The sequence below is a fragment of the Acomys russatus genome, chromosome 28 (genome assembly GCF_903995435.1).
Source record: "Acomys russatus chromosome 28, mAcoRus1.1, whole genome shotgun sequence".
NCBI classification, from domain to species: domain Eukaryota; kingdom Metazoa; phylum Chordata; class Mammalia; order Rodentia; family Muridae; genus Acomys; species Acomys russatus.
In genome coordinates this window covers 38,482,858-38,500,495 of record NC_067164.1, presented here as the reverse complement: position 1 = coordinate 38,500,495, position 17,638 = coordinate 38,482,858, and the positions used below count along the sequence as shown (strand labels likewise).

General features: G+C 43.6%; 1 protein-coding gene across 3 annotated transcripts in view; it reads left to right on the top strand.

The window, feature by feature from the left end:
* Positions 1-12,807, top strand: part of Mapk10 (mitogen-activated protein kinase 10) — a 254,254-nt gene extending 241,447 nt beyond the window's left edge. For 2 of the 3 annotated variants that reach the window (XM_051170140.1, XM_051170141.1), the window contains 2 exons: positions 1,800-1,877; positions 12,580-12,807. In XM_051170140.1, the coding sequence (XP_051026097.1) occupies positions 1,800-1,877; positions 12,580-12,722 (221 nt within the window). In that variant the 3' untranslated portion in view covers positions 12,723-12,807. Of the gene's footprint in view, positions 1-1,799; positions 1,878-12,574 lie in introns of all 3 variants that reach the window. The other variant, XM_051170142.1, reaches the window with a different exon arrangement.
* Positions 12,808-17,638: the final 4,831 nt, after the last annotated feature.

The following is a 17,638-nucleotide window of genomic DNA, read 5'->3' as shown; positions in this document are numbered from 1 at the left end:
GCGGTGGAAACAGTACTCAATTATCCTATGAGTGGGGGAAGATCTCCAGGAAAAGTCAAAGGTCATTGGTTGAAAGCCAAGACATCAAGATATCTTATTAGCATAGGGTGGGTATCTCCAGGAATCCCCAGATGCTTGCTGAACAGGTTCTATCAGGAAAGGGTCAGGCCTGTAATCTTCCCTGAGGGTTATGTGACACTCCTTTAGGGGATCTGCAGGGTCCCCAGATCAGGCAAAGAGAGAGCCCCACTGAGAAAGGGACTTTATCCTAACAGATCAAGCTCAGCTGGCTGTCCGGAAACGCCGGACTTCGACCTTAAAGAGCAGGATTCCACATATAATCAACTACAGAGAGGAACAAATTCAAGGACTCCAAATACAGATGGTGTCACATGATGCAATTAAAAATGAGCAGGGACATAAAAGGAAGGAAAATTTTGAGTGACTTTTAAATAATTCATCATGCAAGTTGGGAAAAGGCAAATACCAGATGGAGGATAGAGGGAGAAACCCAATGTTAGAAACAAGCAAAGGATGTTATAAAGGGGTTCCACTGGTCCAAGGACCATGTTGGTGAACATGGGAAAATAAGCCCATGCAAGGGCATCAGGAAATACTGAGGGCAGGTGAAGGGGGCACAAGGGTTGCCTTGACCTAAGTGAAAACACAGAGGCGCTTCTGGGGCTTGTGACCTAGCGGTGAGACTAGGCAGCCAATGAAGGAGGGGGGAGGGGCACTACACTGGAGGAGGAAGCATCTGTGGAGACCGGTGCTATATAAAGGATGAGTAGACTGAGTGATTTTTAGCTAAATCTGGCAGCACAAAAGAGCTAGAGATCTCCAGGCTAATCTATGGCAACAAGAAAAAAGATGGCTGCTAATCTAGGGATGAACAAAATTTTTTAATTCTTGGGTTTCTGTTGTGCTTGGGTTTACAAGTCCCAGATACAAGTCTGGAAGGAAGATGGTCTTAGAGACAGAAGGCTTAAGAATTGCTTACGACGTCAAGTTCATAAAATGTGCATGTAGAAAGTCAGTAGAGAAGGAAATGTGAGCATAAAACAAACAAACAAACAAACAAACAAACAAACAAAACCAGAGTCCAAGGGATGGGTAATTTCCTAACACACGTGAGACCCTGGGTATGAACTCCAATACTGAAAAAACTAACTAACAAAACAGGCGAACAGGCAATCCTTAATTGAGCTGGGCGTGGTGGTGCATGCCTTTAATCCCAGCACTCGGGAGGCAGAGGCAGGAGGATCTTTGTGAGTTCAAGGCCAGCCTGGTCTACATAGCAAGTCCAGGACAGCCAAGGCTACACAGAGAAACCCTGTCTCGAAAAACAAAACAAAACAAAAAAATTTTTAATTGACAGCGTGAGCGTATACTCCGAAGTCCATTATAATCAATTCAGAAAACATTTATTTATTTTTAAATACTCATTACTTACTTGCTTTATGAAGGACCTGCTTTGTGCTGAGAGCAAGGAAATATAGAAATTGAAAGTTTAAAATCCCTATGAGCATATACAGGGGGAGGAGGTCCCCCTCAGTCACAGTCATAGGGGAGGGGAATAAGGGGAAAATGGGAGGGAGGGAGGAATGGGAGGATACAAGGGATGGGATAACCATTGAGATGTAATATGAATAAATTAATAAAAAATCCTTAGTGATTTAATAATCTACTCAACACCATGAAGATGTTGCTTGTCATTAGTTAGTGTATCTGTCTGTAGATTAAGGAAATCTTTGCTCTTGCTCTTCTGTTTTAATAATATGGACAATTATTTCTTACAGAACTTATCTACAAAGAAGTAATGAACTCAGAAGAAAAGACTAAAAATGGCGTAGTGAAAGGGCAGCCCTCTCCTTCAGGTACCCACTCTCCGTGAATAACCAAGAAGCCAGTACTCGTGCGTCTTCCTGGTCTCTGAGGGGTGTTGTCATGCACATCATTGCCCACAAAGCCTGGGGACAGATATCACAGGACCATTTCCCTAGATTACAGTCTTGGTTTGTTTTTGTTTTTGTTATTCTTTTGAGATCTTGCATTCATTCTGGTGATTTTGATTCTAACATGCCAGTACAGTGCTGTTGCTTTTAAAAAAACAATACTTTTATTTTTGAGATTATAACATAATTACAATATTTCTCCCTTTTATTCCCTCCCTCTGAGTACTTTCATATACTCCTCATTGTTCTTTTTCAAATTCATGACTTATTTTTTCATTAACTATTATTATATGCCTGTGTGTGTGTGTGTGTGTGTGTGTGTGTGTGTGTGTGTGTGTGTACATATACATTTCCAAATATAAGTAGCTCAGTCTATATAGTGTGACTTTTATGTACTTGTTCGGGGCTGGCCATTTGGGGTTGGATAACCAATCGGTGTGCTCGTGCCTGGGGAAGACAATTTCTGTCTCTCACTCCGCATTCCTTGGTTGTCTGCAGTTCTTTGTGTAGGGTTGTGGCTCCCATAATTCCTGCATTATGCACGCTTAGCATATTAGCACCATAAGGATCATGCCATGGTCTGCTGACATCTGGAACATATCTGGGCCTCTGTGGACCACAGCTACAGTGGCTGTTGAGCTCCTTGGAGGCTGATTTCTGGAAAGACACTTCCCCGGTGCGAACAGAGCACCACAGACCTTCTTTCCCCAGGGACAGTCTTCAAGTGAGTTTACAGTATTATATTCCAGCTCCCGGCATAGGTGGTGTCTGGCTGTTTGCTGCATCACACTTTCAAGCAAACCTAAAGTGCTTGGCTTCCTTTACATGTCACTAAACCTTCTATGTACAAGTTTCAACTCACGTCTTTTCTGGCCAAACTCCACAGTTAAAACACTCCTGCTGAACTTTTGCTCCTGAGTGTCACTTTAAACCTTGCTGCAAGCGTCCAGTAAGATCCAGGCCACAGTGTAAAGGCTAACCTATTTTGGCCTTTGGAAGGCAAATTACTTTCCAATCTTCATTCACAGTCTCAAGACACAGGAAAAACAACAACAAATTATTTGTGAGACTGTTAATTCAAATATCCTCAAGTCAAAATTTTGACAACGTCTTTGTGCCCATCAGAAGCCTCGTATTTATTTCCTTCCTTTCTGCCAACATCCCACGCTTCTGAGCCCTGCTCACAGTGTTCAGCATCTTACCAAGCCTGTGTCTCCAGACATTTCCAAATGCCTCTGGCAAGCCAGTTCCAAAGCCTGCCCACAAGCTCAGGCTTTGCAGCTACTTCCTGTATTAGAGAGGGGAGCTCGTTAACTGGCCACTTCAGAGTGGGTGCTCAGCCCTGCATGGCGACTCACGTCACAACAGCCGGGGTGCAGAGAAGGTGCCCGTTTCTCTGCTTTTCTGTACCTCCCTTGTATTTCTTTCTAGGTCCCAGCATATGTTATGGAATGACTTACAATCTGAGTATCTTCGTTATGCAAACAGTCCTCAAACAAAAACAAACAAGCAAGCAAAAACAAAGCATGATGAAAACAAAAGACACCCTTACAGCCAGGCCAAGAGGCAAAGCTTAGCATCCAGGTTATTCTAAGTCCAGCCAGGTCAGTAGTGAAGCTAATTAACCGCCTTCATTGGTTAAAGTGAAGACATAAGGGGCACCCCCCAGAATCGCCTTCTGCCCTCCCTCCCACCCTGGTCACTGCAGGATCTGGATTGGTCGAAGCTGTTTCTTAGACCCACGCCCTGTCTGCAGCTTAGGAAGGCACTCATGGACAGAATCGGACAAGCTTAAGGTATTCCTTGTTGAGGAAGAAAGGATCCTAGAGTTCCCGCAGTCTCCATAATGTGTTTGCCCGCAGTCATTAGGAGGATAAACAGTGGTGTGTAGCAGAGAACTCCCTCACCTCTCAGGCTGGGTGGGGCGCTGGCGTGCAGAGCTCACCTCAGTCATCTTCACGCCAGCCTATTGCTTTCCCACAACGCCTTGCCCGAGGGAGCGCTTATGATTTCCCCCCAAATAAGAGCTTTCTCTGAGCATTCCCTATCAGCTCGTGTGCTGCAAACATATATCACTTTTCTTATTATCTATTATTTATTACAAGCTCGTTGAGACAATTGTCCACATTCATCTTTGTGTACCATACAAAGCCTAAGTGCTCTCCTCTTTCTCTCTCAGTAAATATTTATTACGCGGAAAATTGGCACTTAGTTTTTCTCTCCACATATATTTTGAAGCTATTTCAAAGACAGAACTCGACAGGATTGTTATGCTAATATAGCGTGCAATTTAGTGTGTTTTTGCACCACAATTATAAATATTTATCTGCCCTGTTAATCTCCATAGACATAAGTGAGCCAAGTGACTAATGTCTGCTGTTGCTAGGGCCCCTTTTCTCAGATAAGGGCTTGTTGCTGTTAAAGGTGATAGTTTGGTTCATTCGTTTTGGAAAATGTACACCCACGAACCTTTTTTGGGGGCGGGGCTGATTATATTAGCAGGTGAATAGTCATTTTTAAAGGACACCAGTTAAGTCAGCCTGGTGAAGTGAAGCCTCTCTTTAACAGCTCCAGCCTCTGTAGCAAAAAAAAAAAAAAAAAAAATGCTCCCTAAACCACAGCTTAGCCATTCTGCATCCCAAATAACATAGACTAGACATTTTACTGGTTGGTTTTTAAAGTAAAAATATTTGGGAAGCTGTACGTATTGAATCCTACACGACGCAGTCACGTATGGTGGATTTGTGTGAGTCGCGTAGAGACTGGTCGGCAGCTGGAGCTGGTTTTATAGGCTTGTGTGAATAACTGTGCATCTCTCTTCTCTAACGAGAACATATTGATTTTGGATTGGCAGCGTCGCTCTAGCCAGGGGAGAGTTACAACATGGGATGCAGCAGAAACCATAAGTCATACTGAGTCCCCACTCGAGAGCAAACTCTTGACTTTTTACCAGCGTGCCACCGGATGTGTGCGCATGTGTGTACATGCATCTGCAGGCATGTACCTGTGTGTACACGTGTGTGCATGCAGTAAACTACATTGTTAAGAGAAAAGCATTGACCAAAGTGTTTTTGCAAAAGTCACCTCTTTGGCACTCTCATTGTAAATTATCTTTTTTCACGAGTGTTTGCACACCATTTTGCTTTATAAAAAGCCCAGGATGAAATACTTTTATCACATAGGTTTCTCTTGTTATTCATTTATCGAAACACTGGGAATCTTGTATAAGGAATAAATCAACATAGTTCTTTAGGATTCAATGGTTTCTAGTATCAAAGCCTATCATATTATAGTGATGATTTTAAAATACAGATAAGAAGTTGTGTACACTCAAAGGATAATTTATAGGTCTGAAATTTATTGATGAATCATTACATATCAACAAAAATGCATCTAAACTTCAGATACACCCCTAAAGAATTGTTTCCCTTCTGCTGCCTGGTTTTTACCTGGAGAGTTATTTATTTTCCGTATTAGCCACATTTGCTTTCTGAATTGATTTGCAACGTCTGCCAAGAGGAAAGCAGGAGTAGGCACCAGTTTTTCCCTGAAAGCAGATGTTAGAGCTAGAACAAACACAGGAGGCCGTGTGCGTCAGTAAGCTGCTCCTCCTGAGGCTGGTGAAGCAGAGAGAAGAATGCTTTGTCAGAACAGAGTTTTTCAGTCTCCAGTTGAAGGTAAAGCTCTCCAGGTGTTCTTGATGGCCAGGCCTCGATTCTCAGGTGTGCAGAGTCTTCTGGGTCCTAGAAGCACACCTCCCATCCCCTAGCAAGCCAGTGAGCCAGGGAGACTAAGATTACTGAATTAAAAAACTATTCAAGATCAAATATCCTGAGGCTCAAGATCTTTTTGTTTGTTTGTTTTGTTTTGTTTTTTTTCGAGGCAGGGTTTCTCTGTGTAGCCTTGGCTGTCCTGAACTCACTTTGTAGACCAGGCTGGCCTCGAACTTACAGCAATCCACCTGCCTCTGTCTCCCGAGTGCTACGTTAAAGATGTGTGCCACTACTGCCTAGCCTCAGGCTCAAGATCTTATAGCTGCTGGAGAAACGTGTCCCTCAATAACTATTTTCCTTCTCCGCCCCAACTCTTTGTATTTACATTTTCCTTTGAAATTGGGAAGGTATTATTAAGAAAATAATTCTCATTTTAAAAGCAGTCACCAATGAATAGTTTGGGCTAGATAGCTTCTAGAAAAAAAAAATGTCCGTAATTTCATCCAATTCAAATTAAAGTTGCAAGTAGCTAATAACCCCCCCATTTGTAACAGTATTAATATTTTATTTCATTTAAAATTTATTTTATTGAATAATTATAATACTGTAGGCTCAATTTTTTTAACCAATATATTTTATTAACAACTTAGTCACCGAGCATACGTCACTTATAACCCGACTAACCAAAACAATAGGAAATGAGGATTAATAGACAGGATAACAAAACCGTAAGGATATCAGTTCTGAGGAACGATTCTCCTGGCACAATCCATAGGATTTTTTTCTGCTGGAACCTAGAGTAACCAGAACCCAGAACCTCAGCAGGAGCCGGAGCCCCGAAGCCTTCCCTCCAGCGATTCTCTCTAGGAGCATCTCAAAGTGCAGCGATGACCAGCCAAAACCATCTGAAGTCTCCAAAGTGCCCCCCCCCACGCTAGTTTTTGGCTCATTTATATATCTCCTCCCAGAGTCTGTTCGCAGGATCTTTTCAGCTGGCAACAATTAAGCTCCTGCACGAGGTGGTTGCTCTTCTAGTGAATTAGCCTCACCTGTTCTCTCACAAGACTGTTCCGATCTCACACTTGGAATCCTAAAAAACAGGTTTATTTCTTCTTCATAATACTGTATTGATGACAATTGTTTTAAAAAGTGTGTCTCCCTATTGAGTCCTCCTGGGTAGTGTAGAAAGGAGGTGTGTTTATCATGTGCCAGGATGACCCAGAGAGATGGACAGTGTAAACAGATGTGATACAGTTGAATTTTGTTTAAGAGAGTTTCCCCAAACTTCTTGGCAATATATTATCCTGAAGCCAAAGTCCTTGTTTGATTAATTTTATTCAAGTTTGTTTCTTACAAAGTTCATTTATTGCTTACTTGTAAACAGACTAGAAAGGGTCATCTCAAGCCAGAGTGTCTGCTGTCCACTCAGGAGACAATGGCTGTAGGCAATAGAGGACAACACCCAAAGCAAACTCAAGCAAGGAGTGGGCTCCTTGGTGCTTGCCTTCCATCTCTAAGAAGGCCGATTAGTAACACTTACAAATACGGGATACATATTTGCACTGTGACTCATTTCAAGTGATACAGTGATACAAGGTGATTCAAACGCAGCCAGTTACAGAGGGACATTAATAATGGCCTCTAAGGAGCCACTCAGACCCTGTGCCAGGGTACCACATCATCAGCCCACATCATCATATCATCTTCATTTCATCTGCTTAACTCCCAGTTCATTAGTACCGAGAGACTTCTTTTATTCAGAGAAAGGAGATGCATTTCTGTACACTAGCCATGAGCAGAAAACAAGTCCGTTTAAACTATCACCACAAAGAAAAAACTCTAGCAATATCTTCAATAAGTGAAGTTCAGACTTTGTATTCTGAAAATAACTAATGTTAAAAGATGTTAAAGGTGGGCCTAAATAAATGAAAGCTGAAGTCTATTATTCTCAGTGTTCTTGGACTGGTAAAGGGCCAGTGGTCTCCAGGCTGGCTCATTGGACGGTCAGTTAAAAGCCAGTGTTGCCTTTTTTTGGTTTGGCACAAATTTAAAACGTTATCTTAAAATTCAATTAAAAACATAAGAAGTAGCCTAAATAATCTTGAAAGAATACAGTTGGAACATTCACAATTTTTTTTCCTAATTTGAATACTAACAAGAAAACAGCACCACTAAAGACAAAATACTTTTCTCATGGCTGCTGCAACAAGACCCCTGACAAAGGCACAGTTGATAAGAAAGGATTGTTCTGGACCACAGTTTGAAGGGACACAGTCCATCCCAGCAGGGAAGGCAAGCCGAGAAGGCGTGTGACGGTAGGAGTGTGAGGCAGCTGGCCACATTGCGTTAATACTCAAGAAACAGACAGATGAAGGCCGGTGCTCAGCAAGCTTCCTCTATTTTCCTTTGCGTTTAGTCAGGGACCCCAACATGGCCTGGGGCCTCTCACCTTCAGGGAAGGTATACTTCCCTCAGCTAACCCTGTCTGGAAACACCTGGATAGACAGACAGGCGCAAAGGTGTGTCCCCTAGAGGATGCCATACCCAGGCAGGTTGACAGTGAAGGTGACACACCAGGTCTCACCTCTGCTGCTGAGCCCCTTAGCCACTGACATGGAAAGGGCCTAAAAACTGCCTGCACTGAGGTGTGCACAAGGTCCATACATGTAATGTGTATATATGGTTTATACACCATATAAACGATTTATGCAACATCTATGAGTTTAATTTTGGGCCGAAACGGAGAAGAAATTCTCAGCCTGTCTCTGAGAATATCAGACAAAGGCAAGGAAACAAATGTACGTAGATTTAGCTGTGAGCCCCAGTTACCCAAACTGGGAGATAAGCCATCTTCCTGGAACCAGAGTTCAGGGCTTTGGGGGTCAGGCTGTGTTTGCTCCCGCTGTTACTGGTGATTAGGGTCTGCCCAGGTGACCGGTGGTTGGGATCTAGCCAGGTGTTTCCAAGGTCTTGGCATTTTATTCAAGAACGGGATAAGGGTGCACATAGGATTCTGAGCAGCAAGGACACTTTACTTAGTCCAAAGCTTTACCTGAGGGAGCTATGGAAGAGGATGAGACTGGCCAGTGTAGCTCCCATTCAGAAGGTATCCATGTACCTCCTGTTTCAGTTAGGACTCCCAGACAGAAGTAAGGAGAAGCCAGGCCTCACCTTTGCAATCAAAGACATCTTGCCTCAAACATCTCTCTGGCCTCAGTCAAGGATATGTATGTCTGCTAGCCAAGGGGGAAATCTGTTCACACTTGGGGTCCTGTACCCTAAACTACTAGGCAGTTTCTGTCTCCTCTTTCATCACTAAGGGAGTGCTAGGCGGCTGACAGACTACTGGGTGTATTGCTCAGAGGTGGCTGAGGAGATAGCCCAACAGCAAGACAGCTGCTTGCTAGCTGCTTTTCATGGTCTGTTGCCCTCGCCACCATCTTGTTTCCTGTAGGGAGCTGCTGTTTATAGAAACACACCCTTATTCCCAGGGCCTTCTGGGTTATTTTCATGACAATCCAACTACAGATCAATGGGGCAGAGCTGAGAGGACAGTAATACATCTCCACTATAAAAGAGGATCAATTAATAATTTACAAGGGGACCGTGACAGTTTTATAGGAAAGATAGCTTTTTAAATAAATGGCGCTGAGACAAGCAGATACTTGCCCACAATATTGTGACAAGAGACTTCAGCCTCAGAACATGTATAGAAATGAACTCAAAGTGAGTCGCAGAAGCCAAGTGTAAGAACTAAGTGCAAACTGGGCGCCGTGGTGCGTGCCTGGAATCCCAGCACTCAGAGAGGCAGAGGCAGGTGAATCTAGCGTCTGTATGTGTAAAGAAAATTTCAAGAAAAAGAGTAATCCATAGTAAGAGAATGCCGTCTGCAAATTGCACATCTGAGACGGACTTGTTCCCCACTGGCAGTGTGCCTTTATGGCTCAGTAGTAATAGGAAAATGAGGTCATTTTTAATTGACCAAAACATACGAACAGAATTTTCTCCCAAGAAGGTACACAAATGGCCACCAAGCACACGAAAACACACTTACGATGATTGGCCACTGGGCAATGCAAATTAGCCACAGCGGCATTCAATTTACACATACTTGGTGCCTGTAATCAAGAAAGCTGATAAGTGTTAACGAAGGTGTGCGGGGGCTGTGATCTCTAAAGCTGCTGGTAAGAATGTAAACTGGCGTGCTCACTCTCAGCCACAGTCCAGTCTCTTCTTCAAATAGTCAATGAAATAGAACTAGGAGAGAGCTGCTCAGTGCCCAGGGGATGTGAACTCACATCCATACCCAGCATCTATGCGGATGCTCGTGACAGCACTGTGACAGTATTATCCCCCTTAAAATGGAGATAGCCCAGTATTTAGCAAACGCCCATCAACCAGGAGCTAAGCAAACAAAACGTGATGTGCGTGGCTTGATGGCTGATACTCAACTACCCAGGAACGGAATGCTGGTACACTACTCAACCTGCCTCTCTGAAGATATACTTTGTTTTTGTTTTTGTTTTTTTAGCAATATGTGACATTGACATGTGCCACTGACATTCAGTTCACGTGCTTCCATGTATATGTGAAAAGCTATGCTAGGGGCTACAGAGAGAGTTCCATCTGCAAAGTATGTGCCACGCAACTGTGAGCCTCAGTTCAGGTTTCTAAACCCTCCCCCCCAGCCCCCCTCCCCACCCTTGGGGCTGTGAATGCTGGGATACATGCTTGTAAACACAAAGGAGAGAGTCTCTAGGGCTTGCTGGCCAGCCAGCCCAGCCTACTGAGTGAGCTTCAGGCTGGTGAGAGACCCTGCCTCAAATAACAAAAGGTGGACAGTGCCTGAGGCATGGCACTCCAAGTAGTTCTGTGGCTTTCCATGTCCACATCTATATATTACATACATCCACACATAGGCATACATGTGCGTGCATGAGCACACAGGCACACACACACACACACACACAGTGTGTGGTTGAGAAACTGAGCCTAAGACTTCCTATGGGGTGATGAAAGTGACGCACAATTAAATACTGTTATGCTGTATAACTCAGAATGCGCTTAAAAACACTGAATTGTACAAATCAAATTTATGACCTATCTGATATGGGAGTTATATAGCTTAATAAAATGGTTGTGGGAAGATATAAACATTTTCCAATTCTACAGTAAAATGTAAATATATAAACTGTGGCCTCTTATTTTGAGAGCCATAAAACTGCTTAGTCACAGACACAAATGGACAGCAGGAAAGAGAAGTCTCACTCTGTTAGGTCTGTACGTGAGCCAGCGTTTACCGGAGTGCCTTGTGCTGTTTTATCCCTGCCGTGATGCTGAGTGTAGGAAGAGCATCCCAGTGGCACTGCGTTACGAGAGACCAGCACTTCTGGATGGAGCTCCGCTGTGGGGTCCAGGGCAGTCTGCTAGCTGTATGGGGAGCTAGCCTACCTCTGCACCATTGCTACAAGGGTGGTGATTAGTCAGTGTTGGACTGAACTGAAGCCAAATAAATTTACAGTCTACGCCACTCTGATAAAGGTAGTAATTATTTACAGCAAATGGCAACATCTAAGATTGGGAGGTATTAGCATTTGTTTTAAATTAAAGGCATAAAAAGTACCACAGAGTTTCTGTATATGAAACTCTCAAGGCACAAAGGAATACATAGGAGATGACCACAGACAGGGAAATTTACTGGTAAAACAAAACAAAACAAAACAAAACAAAACAGAACAGAACAAAAACACTAGGAATGCAAGAACAGTCCAATTGTACCTGCCATTAACTTGGGCATCAGTACACACTGCTTTTTGTTTTCTGGTTTTTAAAAATGCATTTCCAGTTATTTATATACTTATTTTATGATAAAATAAAACTGTAAATGTATGCAAATGCCTGAAACTGTCTTGGTATAAATGTTTGAAATCCCCCTCTAGTTACTTTTACATTTTTATCCCATTTCTCCTGTAAAATACCTGCTATTGGAGCAGACACTGTTTGAAAGCTTCTGTTTCCTTTGTTGTATATTTTGTTTTCTGACTTAATATTGAGTCTGTGTGATAATTCATTTGTTCCTTATTTTACTTATGATTTTTCACCAAATACATCTTTCATATTATTTTTTTCTCAAATGAGACAATTTTAGTATAAGTTCTTCATTCTTGCTTGCTGATTAAGCTATAGGTGTTTTTAAAAACTCTTCTACAAAGCATACCCTTTGTTAACATGACGCCGAGGCACAGAGAATATAGAAATGGGGGAAAAAAAAAGGGACGTTGACTGTTTCTGGCTGTTGACATTTAGTTTCTGGTGTCCTTGCCTCATCTTTCCTTCATTGTTCCCAAAGCTAGTGCATCACAGTGAGTCTCTGTTGAGAGTGCTTCTCGGAGCTTCAGAGTCTTGTAGCAGAATAAAAGATGTTTTCGGATTAATAACCTGATATTTGCAGATCCTAAGCAAGCAAATCCGTTGGAAGGAAACCAAAACTCAAAGGGCGTGCTCTGTCCCATCTTTCCTTTTTCTCTCCTTTAACTTTTCTCAAGATTCTTTTCTACATGGATTTGCATTTTGGTATTATATTTATTGATTATATAATACTCTGAGATTTATATACTTCCATTTTCCTAGAGCTATGGTCATCAGAAATTCAGATCCCCAGGCCTTGCCTTAGCCTGTTTCTAGGCTCAGATCATCTCATGTGTTTGTATTATTTCGTGGAGCACACCAGAGTCAGGCTGGTCCAGTAAAGGATGTTTTCCATCCCTCGTCTCCACAGGCCAGTGGTTTTCTGTCCCTGAATGACTGTATAGCCATTTCTTCTTGTTGATGCCCATCCCTGCACTCTGAAGAGCGCTCGCGTGGGTCTGGTTCCAGATTTAGTCATGTCGGTCTTCGTTTTCTTAGCACAGGTGCAGCAGTGAACAGCAGTGAGAGTCTCCCTCCGTCCTCATCTGTCAACGACATCTCCTCCATGTCCACCGACCAGACCCTCGCATCCGACACTGACAGCAGCCTGGAAGCCTCGGCAGGACCGTTGGGTTGTTGCAGGTGACTAGCCGCCTGCCTGCGAAACCCAGCGTTCTTCAGGAGATGACGCGATAGAACTGCGCACATGCACAAGCACACACACACACACACAGCTCACTCACACTCACACCCACACGTGCACATACACACCAGACGCAGACACAGTCTTACACACGCACAAAGGCACTCACACGGTATCAAGAAGCAAGAGCAAGATCCTACCTAAATTTAAGATAACACTTCCGCGCGCTTCTCCACAGTTCCGAGTCACAGCTGAGCTGACCTGTGTACTTAACCTGTAGTTGCTCTCGCTTTGGTCTCCTTTCCAACAGCGCTTACCACACAAAAACAAGCCAGACACAATTAGAGAAGCCTTTCCCTAAAGTGTGACTTAAGCGGCTGCAAAACCGGCAACCTGTAACTGCCCTTCAAGCGGCATGGCGAGGTGTGCAGTGGCCCCATCCAGCATGTGTGTGTCTCTATCTGGCATCTACCTGCTCCTCTTGGCCCTAGTCAGATGGATGTAGATACAGATCCGCATGTGTCTGTATCCATACAGCACTTAGAGATGCTCCTGTCAGTGTCCTCAGGGCTCTACCAAGACACAATGCACTGGGGTCCTACATGGTCCATGTCACGTGATCTATTACTCTGACATAAATCCATCTGTAATATATTGCCAGTATATAAGCTGTTTAGTTTGTTAATTGATTAAGCTGTATGTCTTATAAGAAAATATGTAAAGGGGGAATTTTGGGGGGGGAGTGGACTCTCAGACCATTGAAGATGTAGCGCCCAAAATTGAACTGATTAAATGGCACCTGTATACCGATTTGTAGAAAGAACATATGTGATGCTTACGTACAGTGTGGGGGGAGGGAGGGAGAGATAGCTTCCAGGCACTAAGTAGGTTGGAATATGGGAGTTCAAAGCCAAGGGTGCTTTCTCTGGCAGCCAGTTGGTAGCAGGGACTAAGGCACATTGCCACAGTACAGACTGGGAACAAAAGGAAGTCGCTGCCCAGGCGCTGGGAGACACGGGCATCCATGTTTTAAAGATCAGACAACATTGGTCTCTTTAGAATTAGGTGTCAACAGAGAAAGATTCTGGAAAGGGGCGCAGATGGTGAGGCAGAATCAGTTTGTGCACACTCAGTGGGGGAAAGCCCTTGCCTGAGATGCTGTGGGATTGATTACCTCCACGTGATGTCCTTCAGAGAAGACAACCCTGCCTGGACAGATCTGAGATTGTGGGGTTTGTTTTCCATGTGTGAGCTGCTCCTTCCAGAGTCACCTCCTGCCAAGGTTCTATTTCCTCTGCTGGAATAGGGAAATAAAATAGTTAAAGTGGAATTCCCAGGGCACAGAGCCATTGGCCTTCAGGGCAGCATTTACAAGCGTTTTCCCTCAGAGGGTTTCCTCAAGCACCCTCAGATGACTAATGTTTCATACGTATTGAGTTACTTTCATAGATGTGTATAATCTGAGAAGGGCTGATAATCCGACTTTTGTATCGCTGTAGATCTTCAAGAGCAATAATGCCGGGCCAACATAGCTCCTACTAGCTAGAAGTAGCAATGACTGTCTTAAAGCCATGAAACATTAGTGTGTTTAGTGAAATCATCTGAAGTTAGCTTGAATCCGTGGAAGACCCTATCTGAGCACTCATGGAGGCTCTGTAAACCATCTTGGTTATGTACAAAGCAACGCCGGTGTGGGTTCTGAGCAATAACAGGCCAGGCCTGGCTTCCTTTCTTCCTCCCTTGGGTGAGGCAGCCACCACAGTTATGTGTACAGCTATAAGCCACGTTGGTGCTTACCTCTGTGGTGATATTTCACCTGAGAAAGAAGTGGAACAGGTGAGTCGGTGAAAGTGATGGGCTTGGCAAGTGGAAAACCCTTATCTGGAGAAAACAGGAATTCCAGGGCTCTGCAAACTGCCTTAAATTCAACAACAGGGAGGCTTGTCTCCCTTCAAGCAATAGTCAGTCAGATGCCTCAGCCCCTCACCACCCTGCCCCGTCACACACACACACACACACACACACACACTGGGGAGAAGAGGAGGTGGAAGCTAGCTATCTTGAGATCTTAGGGAGGGCAGCTCACCCCCTGGAATAAAGATACAGCCCCCTCGTTGGCCTCATTCTTTTTGGTTTATGTTGCAGACAGAATGATCTTTATAATGTTGACTCATCCTCACAATCTCTCTCACTTTCCACGCTGTCATCTCTTTTTTTCCCCCAGTTTATCTGTATCCCTATTCATTTCCTTTCTCTGTGTTCTGCTTTTATGCTGATCTCTGCCCCCCCACCATTCACACACACACACACACACACACACACACACACACACACACACACACACACAGAGAGCATCACACCAGATTAATGCACAGAGTGGACAAACGCTTGAAACATGTTTCAGATGGAATTCCATCAGGATCAAGATGGTGGCCAGCAGCTAGGCTAGGTCTCGGCAGAACGGTGGTGGGCTTAACAGTTGGACTCCCCCTGAGAAGAAGCAGATCAGATCACTTCTTCCTGGGTAGAGGGAAGCAGGCAAAACAGATCACCTGCTCCTCTGCTCCTTTAGGTTGGCCTAGGTACTACTAGCCTGTCTCCTGGTGTGTGTACTGCTGGGTATCCTTGCACAGAGATCTCCCATGGACAAGAAAATATGAGACAAATCCCCTGGGTTTTAAAAAGCACACACAGACAGGGCTGGACGTTTGGCATCTGGACGCTCATGAAGGGCTGATTTAGCTGAGGCAGGACCACAGAGAGGATCCAGCACACAGCGATGACTTCCTGTTCACAGCCCAAGGCCCCTCTTCTCTCTTTAGGGGATGGTTATGCCATGAGAAAGTTTGCAGTATACGTAATGTATACCACTGGGTCTTCTTAGAAAGAAAAAAACAAAAACAAAACCCGAAAGCCTAAGTATTTATTTTATGTGGCCTCCTGTTACTCCTGAGGGTGTTGTTACTGTTGGGGCAGGGAACTGCTCTGAGACCTGGACTGTGATTGTGAAAGAATCCAAAGAGCTACACATGTTCATCTTGCAATAAAACGTTGGCATTCATAGGACTTAGAAATTTGTTCCTTTGGTTGGCAGCAGTGGCCCTTACCATGTGTCCTACAGAAAGTGCGAGTACGGTCCATGTGTCCTAAAGAAAGGACAAGTGTGTACCCCTGAATAGGAAGAAGTCAACCGCAGTGGTGTCTTCTCTTTGCTAGTTTAGGGTGTGTTTGGTGGGTCAGTGTGCTCACTTTTTTCCCCCAATGGGATACACTGGCTTTATAGCACAGTCATTTTCTTGTGCGATAAAGATCAAAACTAAAACTCCATCCTTCAGAACCTAACGTTAGAGCTTCGTGAGTGTTTATGTCACAGCTGGACCAGCACTTGGCCAAGTCCTAGCAGTTGGAGGAAAGTGTTTAGAAGGACACTGATAACAGCTGGCCAGCAAATGAGAGAATTGGTCATGGAACCTAGAACCAACAGAAGGTATGAAAGCACATAACATCGTTTTGTGATCTGTTGAGGAAAAGAGTAACCGTCTTATTTTACAGCTCTTTAAATATTTATTGCAGAGCCTAGATTATATAAAACCGATTTCTGTTTCATTCTCTTAACAAATAAGACTACATCTGAAATGCGTTATGCTCTGTAAAGACGTTTGTCAACTGGCTTTGCTGACAAAGATAACTTTTATGAGTCAGAGGGAGGAGAGAAGTCTTTTGGGAGGAATTTTGATGCCTGCTTCTTTGAGTCTGAGAAGAAATTCCTCTCAGGACTCCAGCGCTCCTCCCCTTACAGACATGTACACATTTTTATTTTTTCCCATACATGTTTTAATTACAAAAGACCAACATTCCTATGTGTATCATTATATAAGGTGATTTAATGAAAAAGTAACTAACCAAACTAAACTTATAATGTCAATAACCAAATCAGTTATTTTCCTTGTGATTAAAATATGAATTTTACTTCTTTGGGTACCCAGAGAAATCTTTAATTGTTAGTTCATGTTGACCCATTTCTTTGGTCATGCAAAGCAAAGTGGAAGGCTTCTTTATATGTAAACTCCTGTTTAGTTCATTCTTGATCCTGTGGGACCAATGGCCAGTATATCCCAGCAGAAACAAACTTCCCAGCCCTTATCTGCCATCACTTGTCCACCTGTCCGCCTTGCAGTCATGCCTACCTTGCATCTGCCTGTTATTCTGCATGATTGGACTCCAAAAACTGTTACTGGTGAAGAGAACTGTCCTATGTCAGTGTTTATGAAATGTCTCTACAGAACACATGTACACACACATGTTCACATATGTGCTCCAATATAGCTAAAATCATGTATGTCCAATTTCTTTGAAAGTTTCAGAGGTGAGACCTTTGTCATTAGCTTGATAGATTCAATGTGCTCTCATTGCTGTCTAATATGAACCAGAATAATTTGATCCATTTCTCCTGTTCTTTCTTGTTTTTCTCTTGTTATAAATATGTCTGTGGAAAAGAACAGAAATTGGAGAGCTTTGGCTGGCTTCTTTTGACTCTTCCCAGGTGAAACAGAGTCAGCACATTGTGATTTGTATGTCTTTAAGAATCATTAAAAACTGGAGGAACATGCTTCCCTTCTCATAAGACCAAATGAGACCCAGACTCCGTCAGACTCTCCTGTGGATGACGCTTATCGCGTGCGCTGTTTTGGTTCCATGCACTGCCTGAGCTCCGGGGTGTGTGTGTGTGTGTGTGTGTGTGTGTGTGTGTGTGTGTGTGTGTGTGTGTGTGTTCCATGATTTTAATCTGACTCTAGTGAACGAACCTTGCAGTGAGGTCAGTCGCACTGAGAGTAGATAAGAAGGCGCGGCTTCCTTCTTACAGAAGACACAGGTCTCTCTGTAGCGTGGAGTGTTTGTGCCTGAGATCCTTTCCTTCC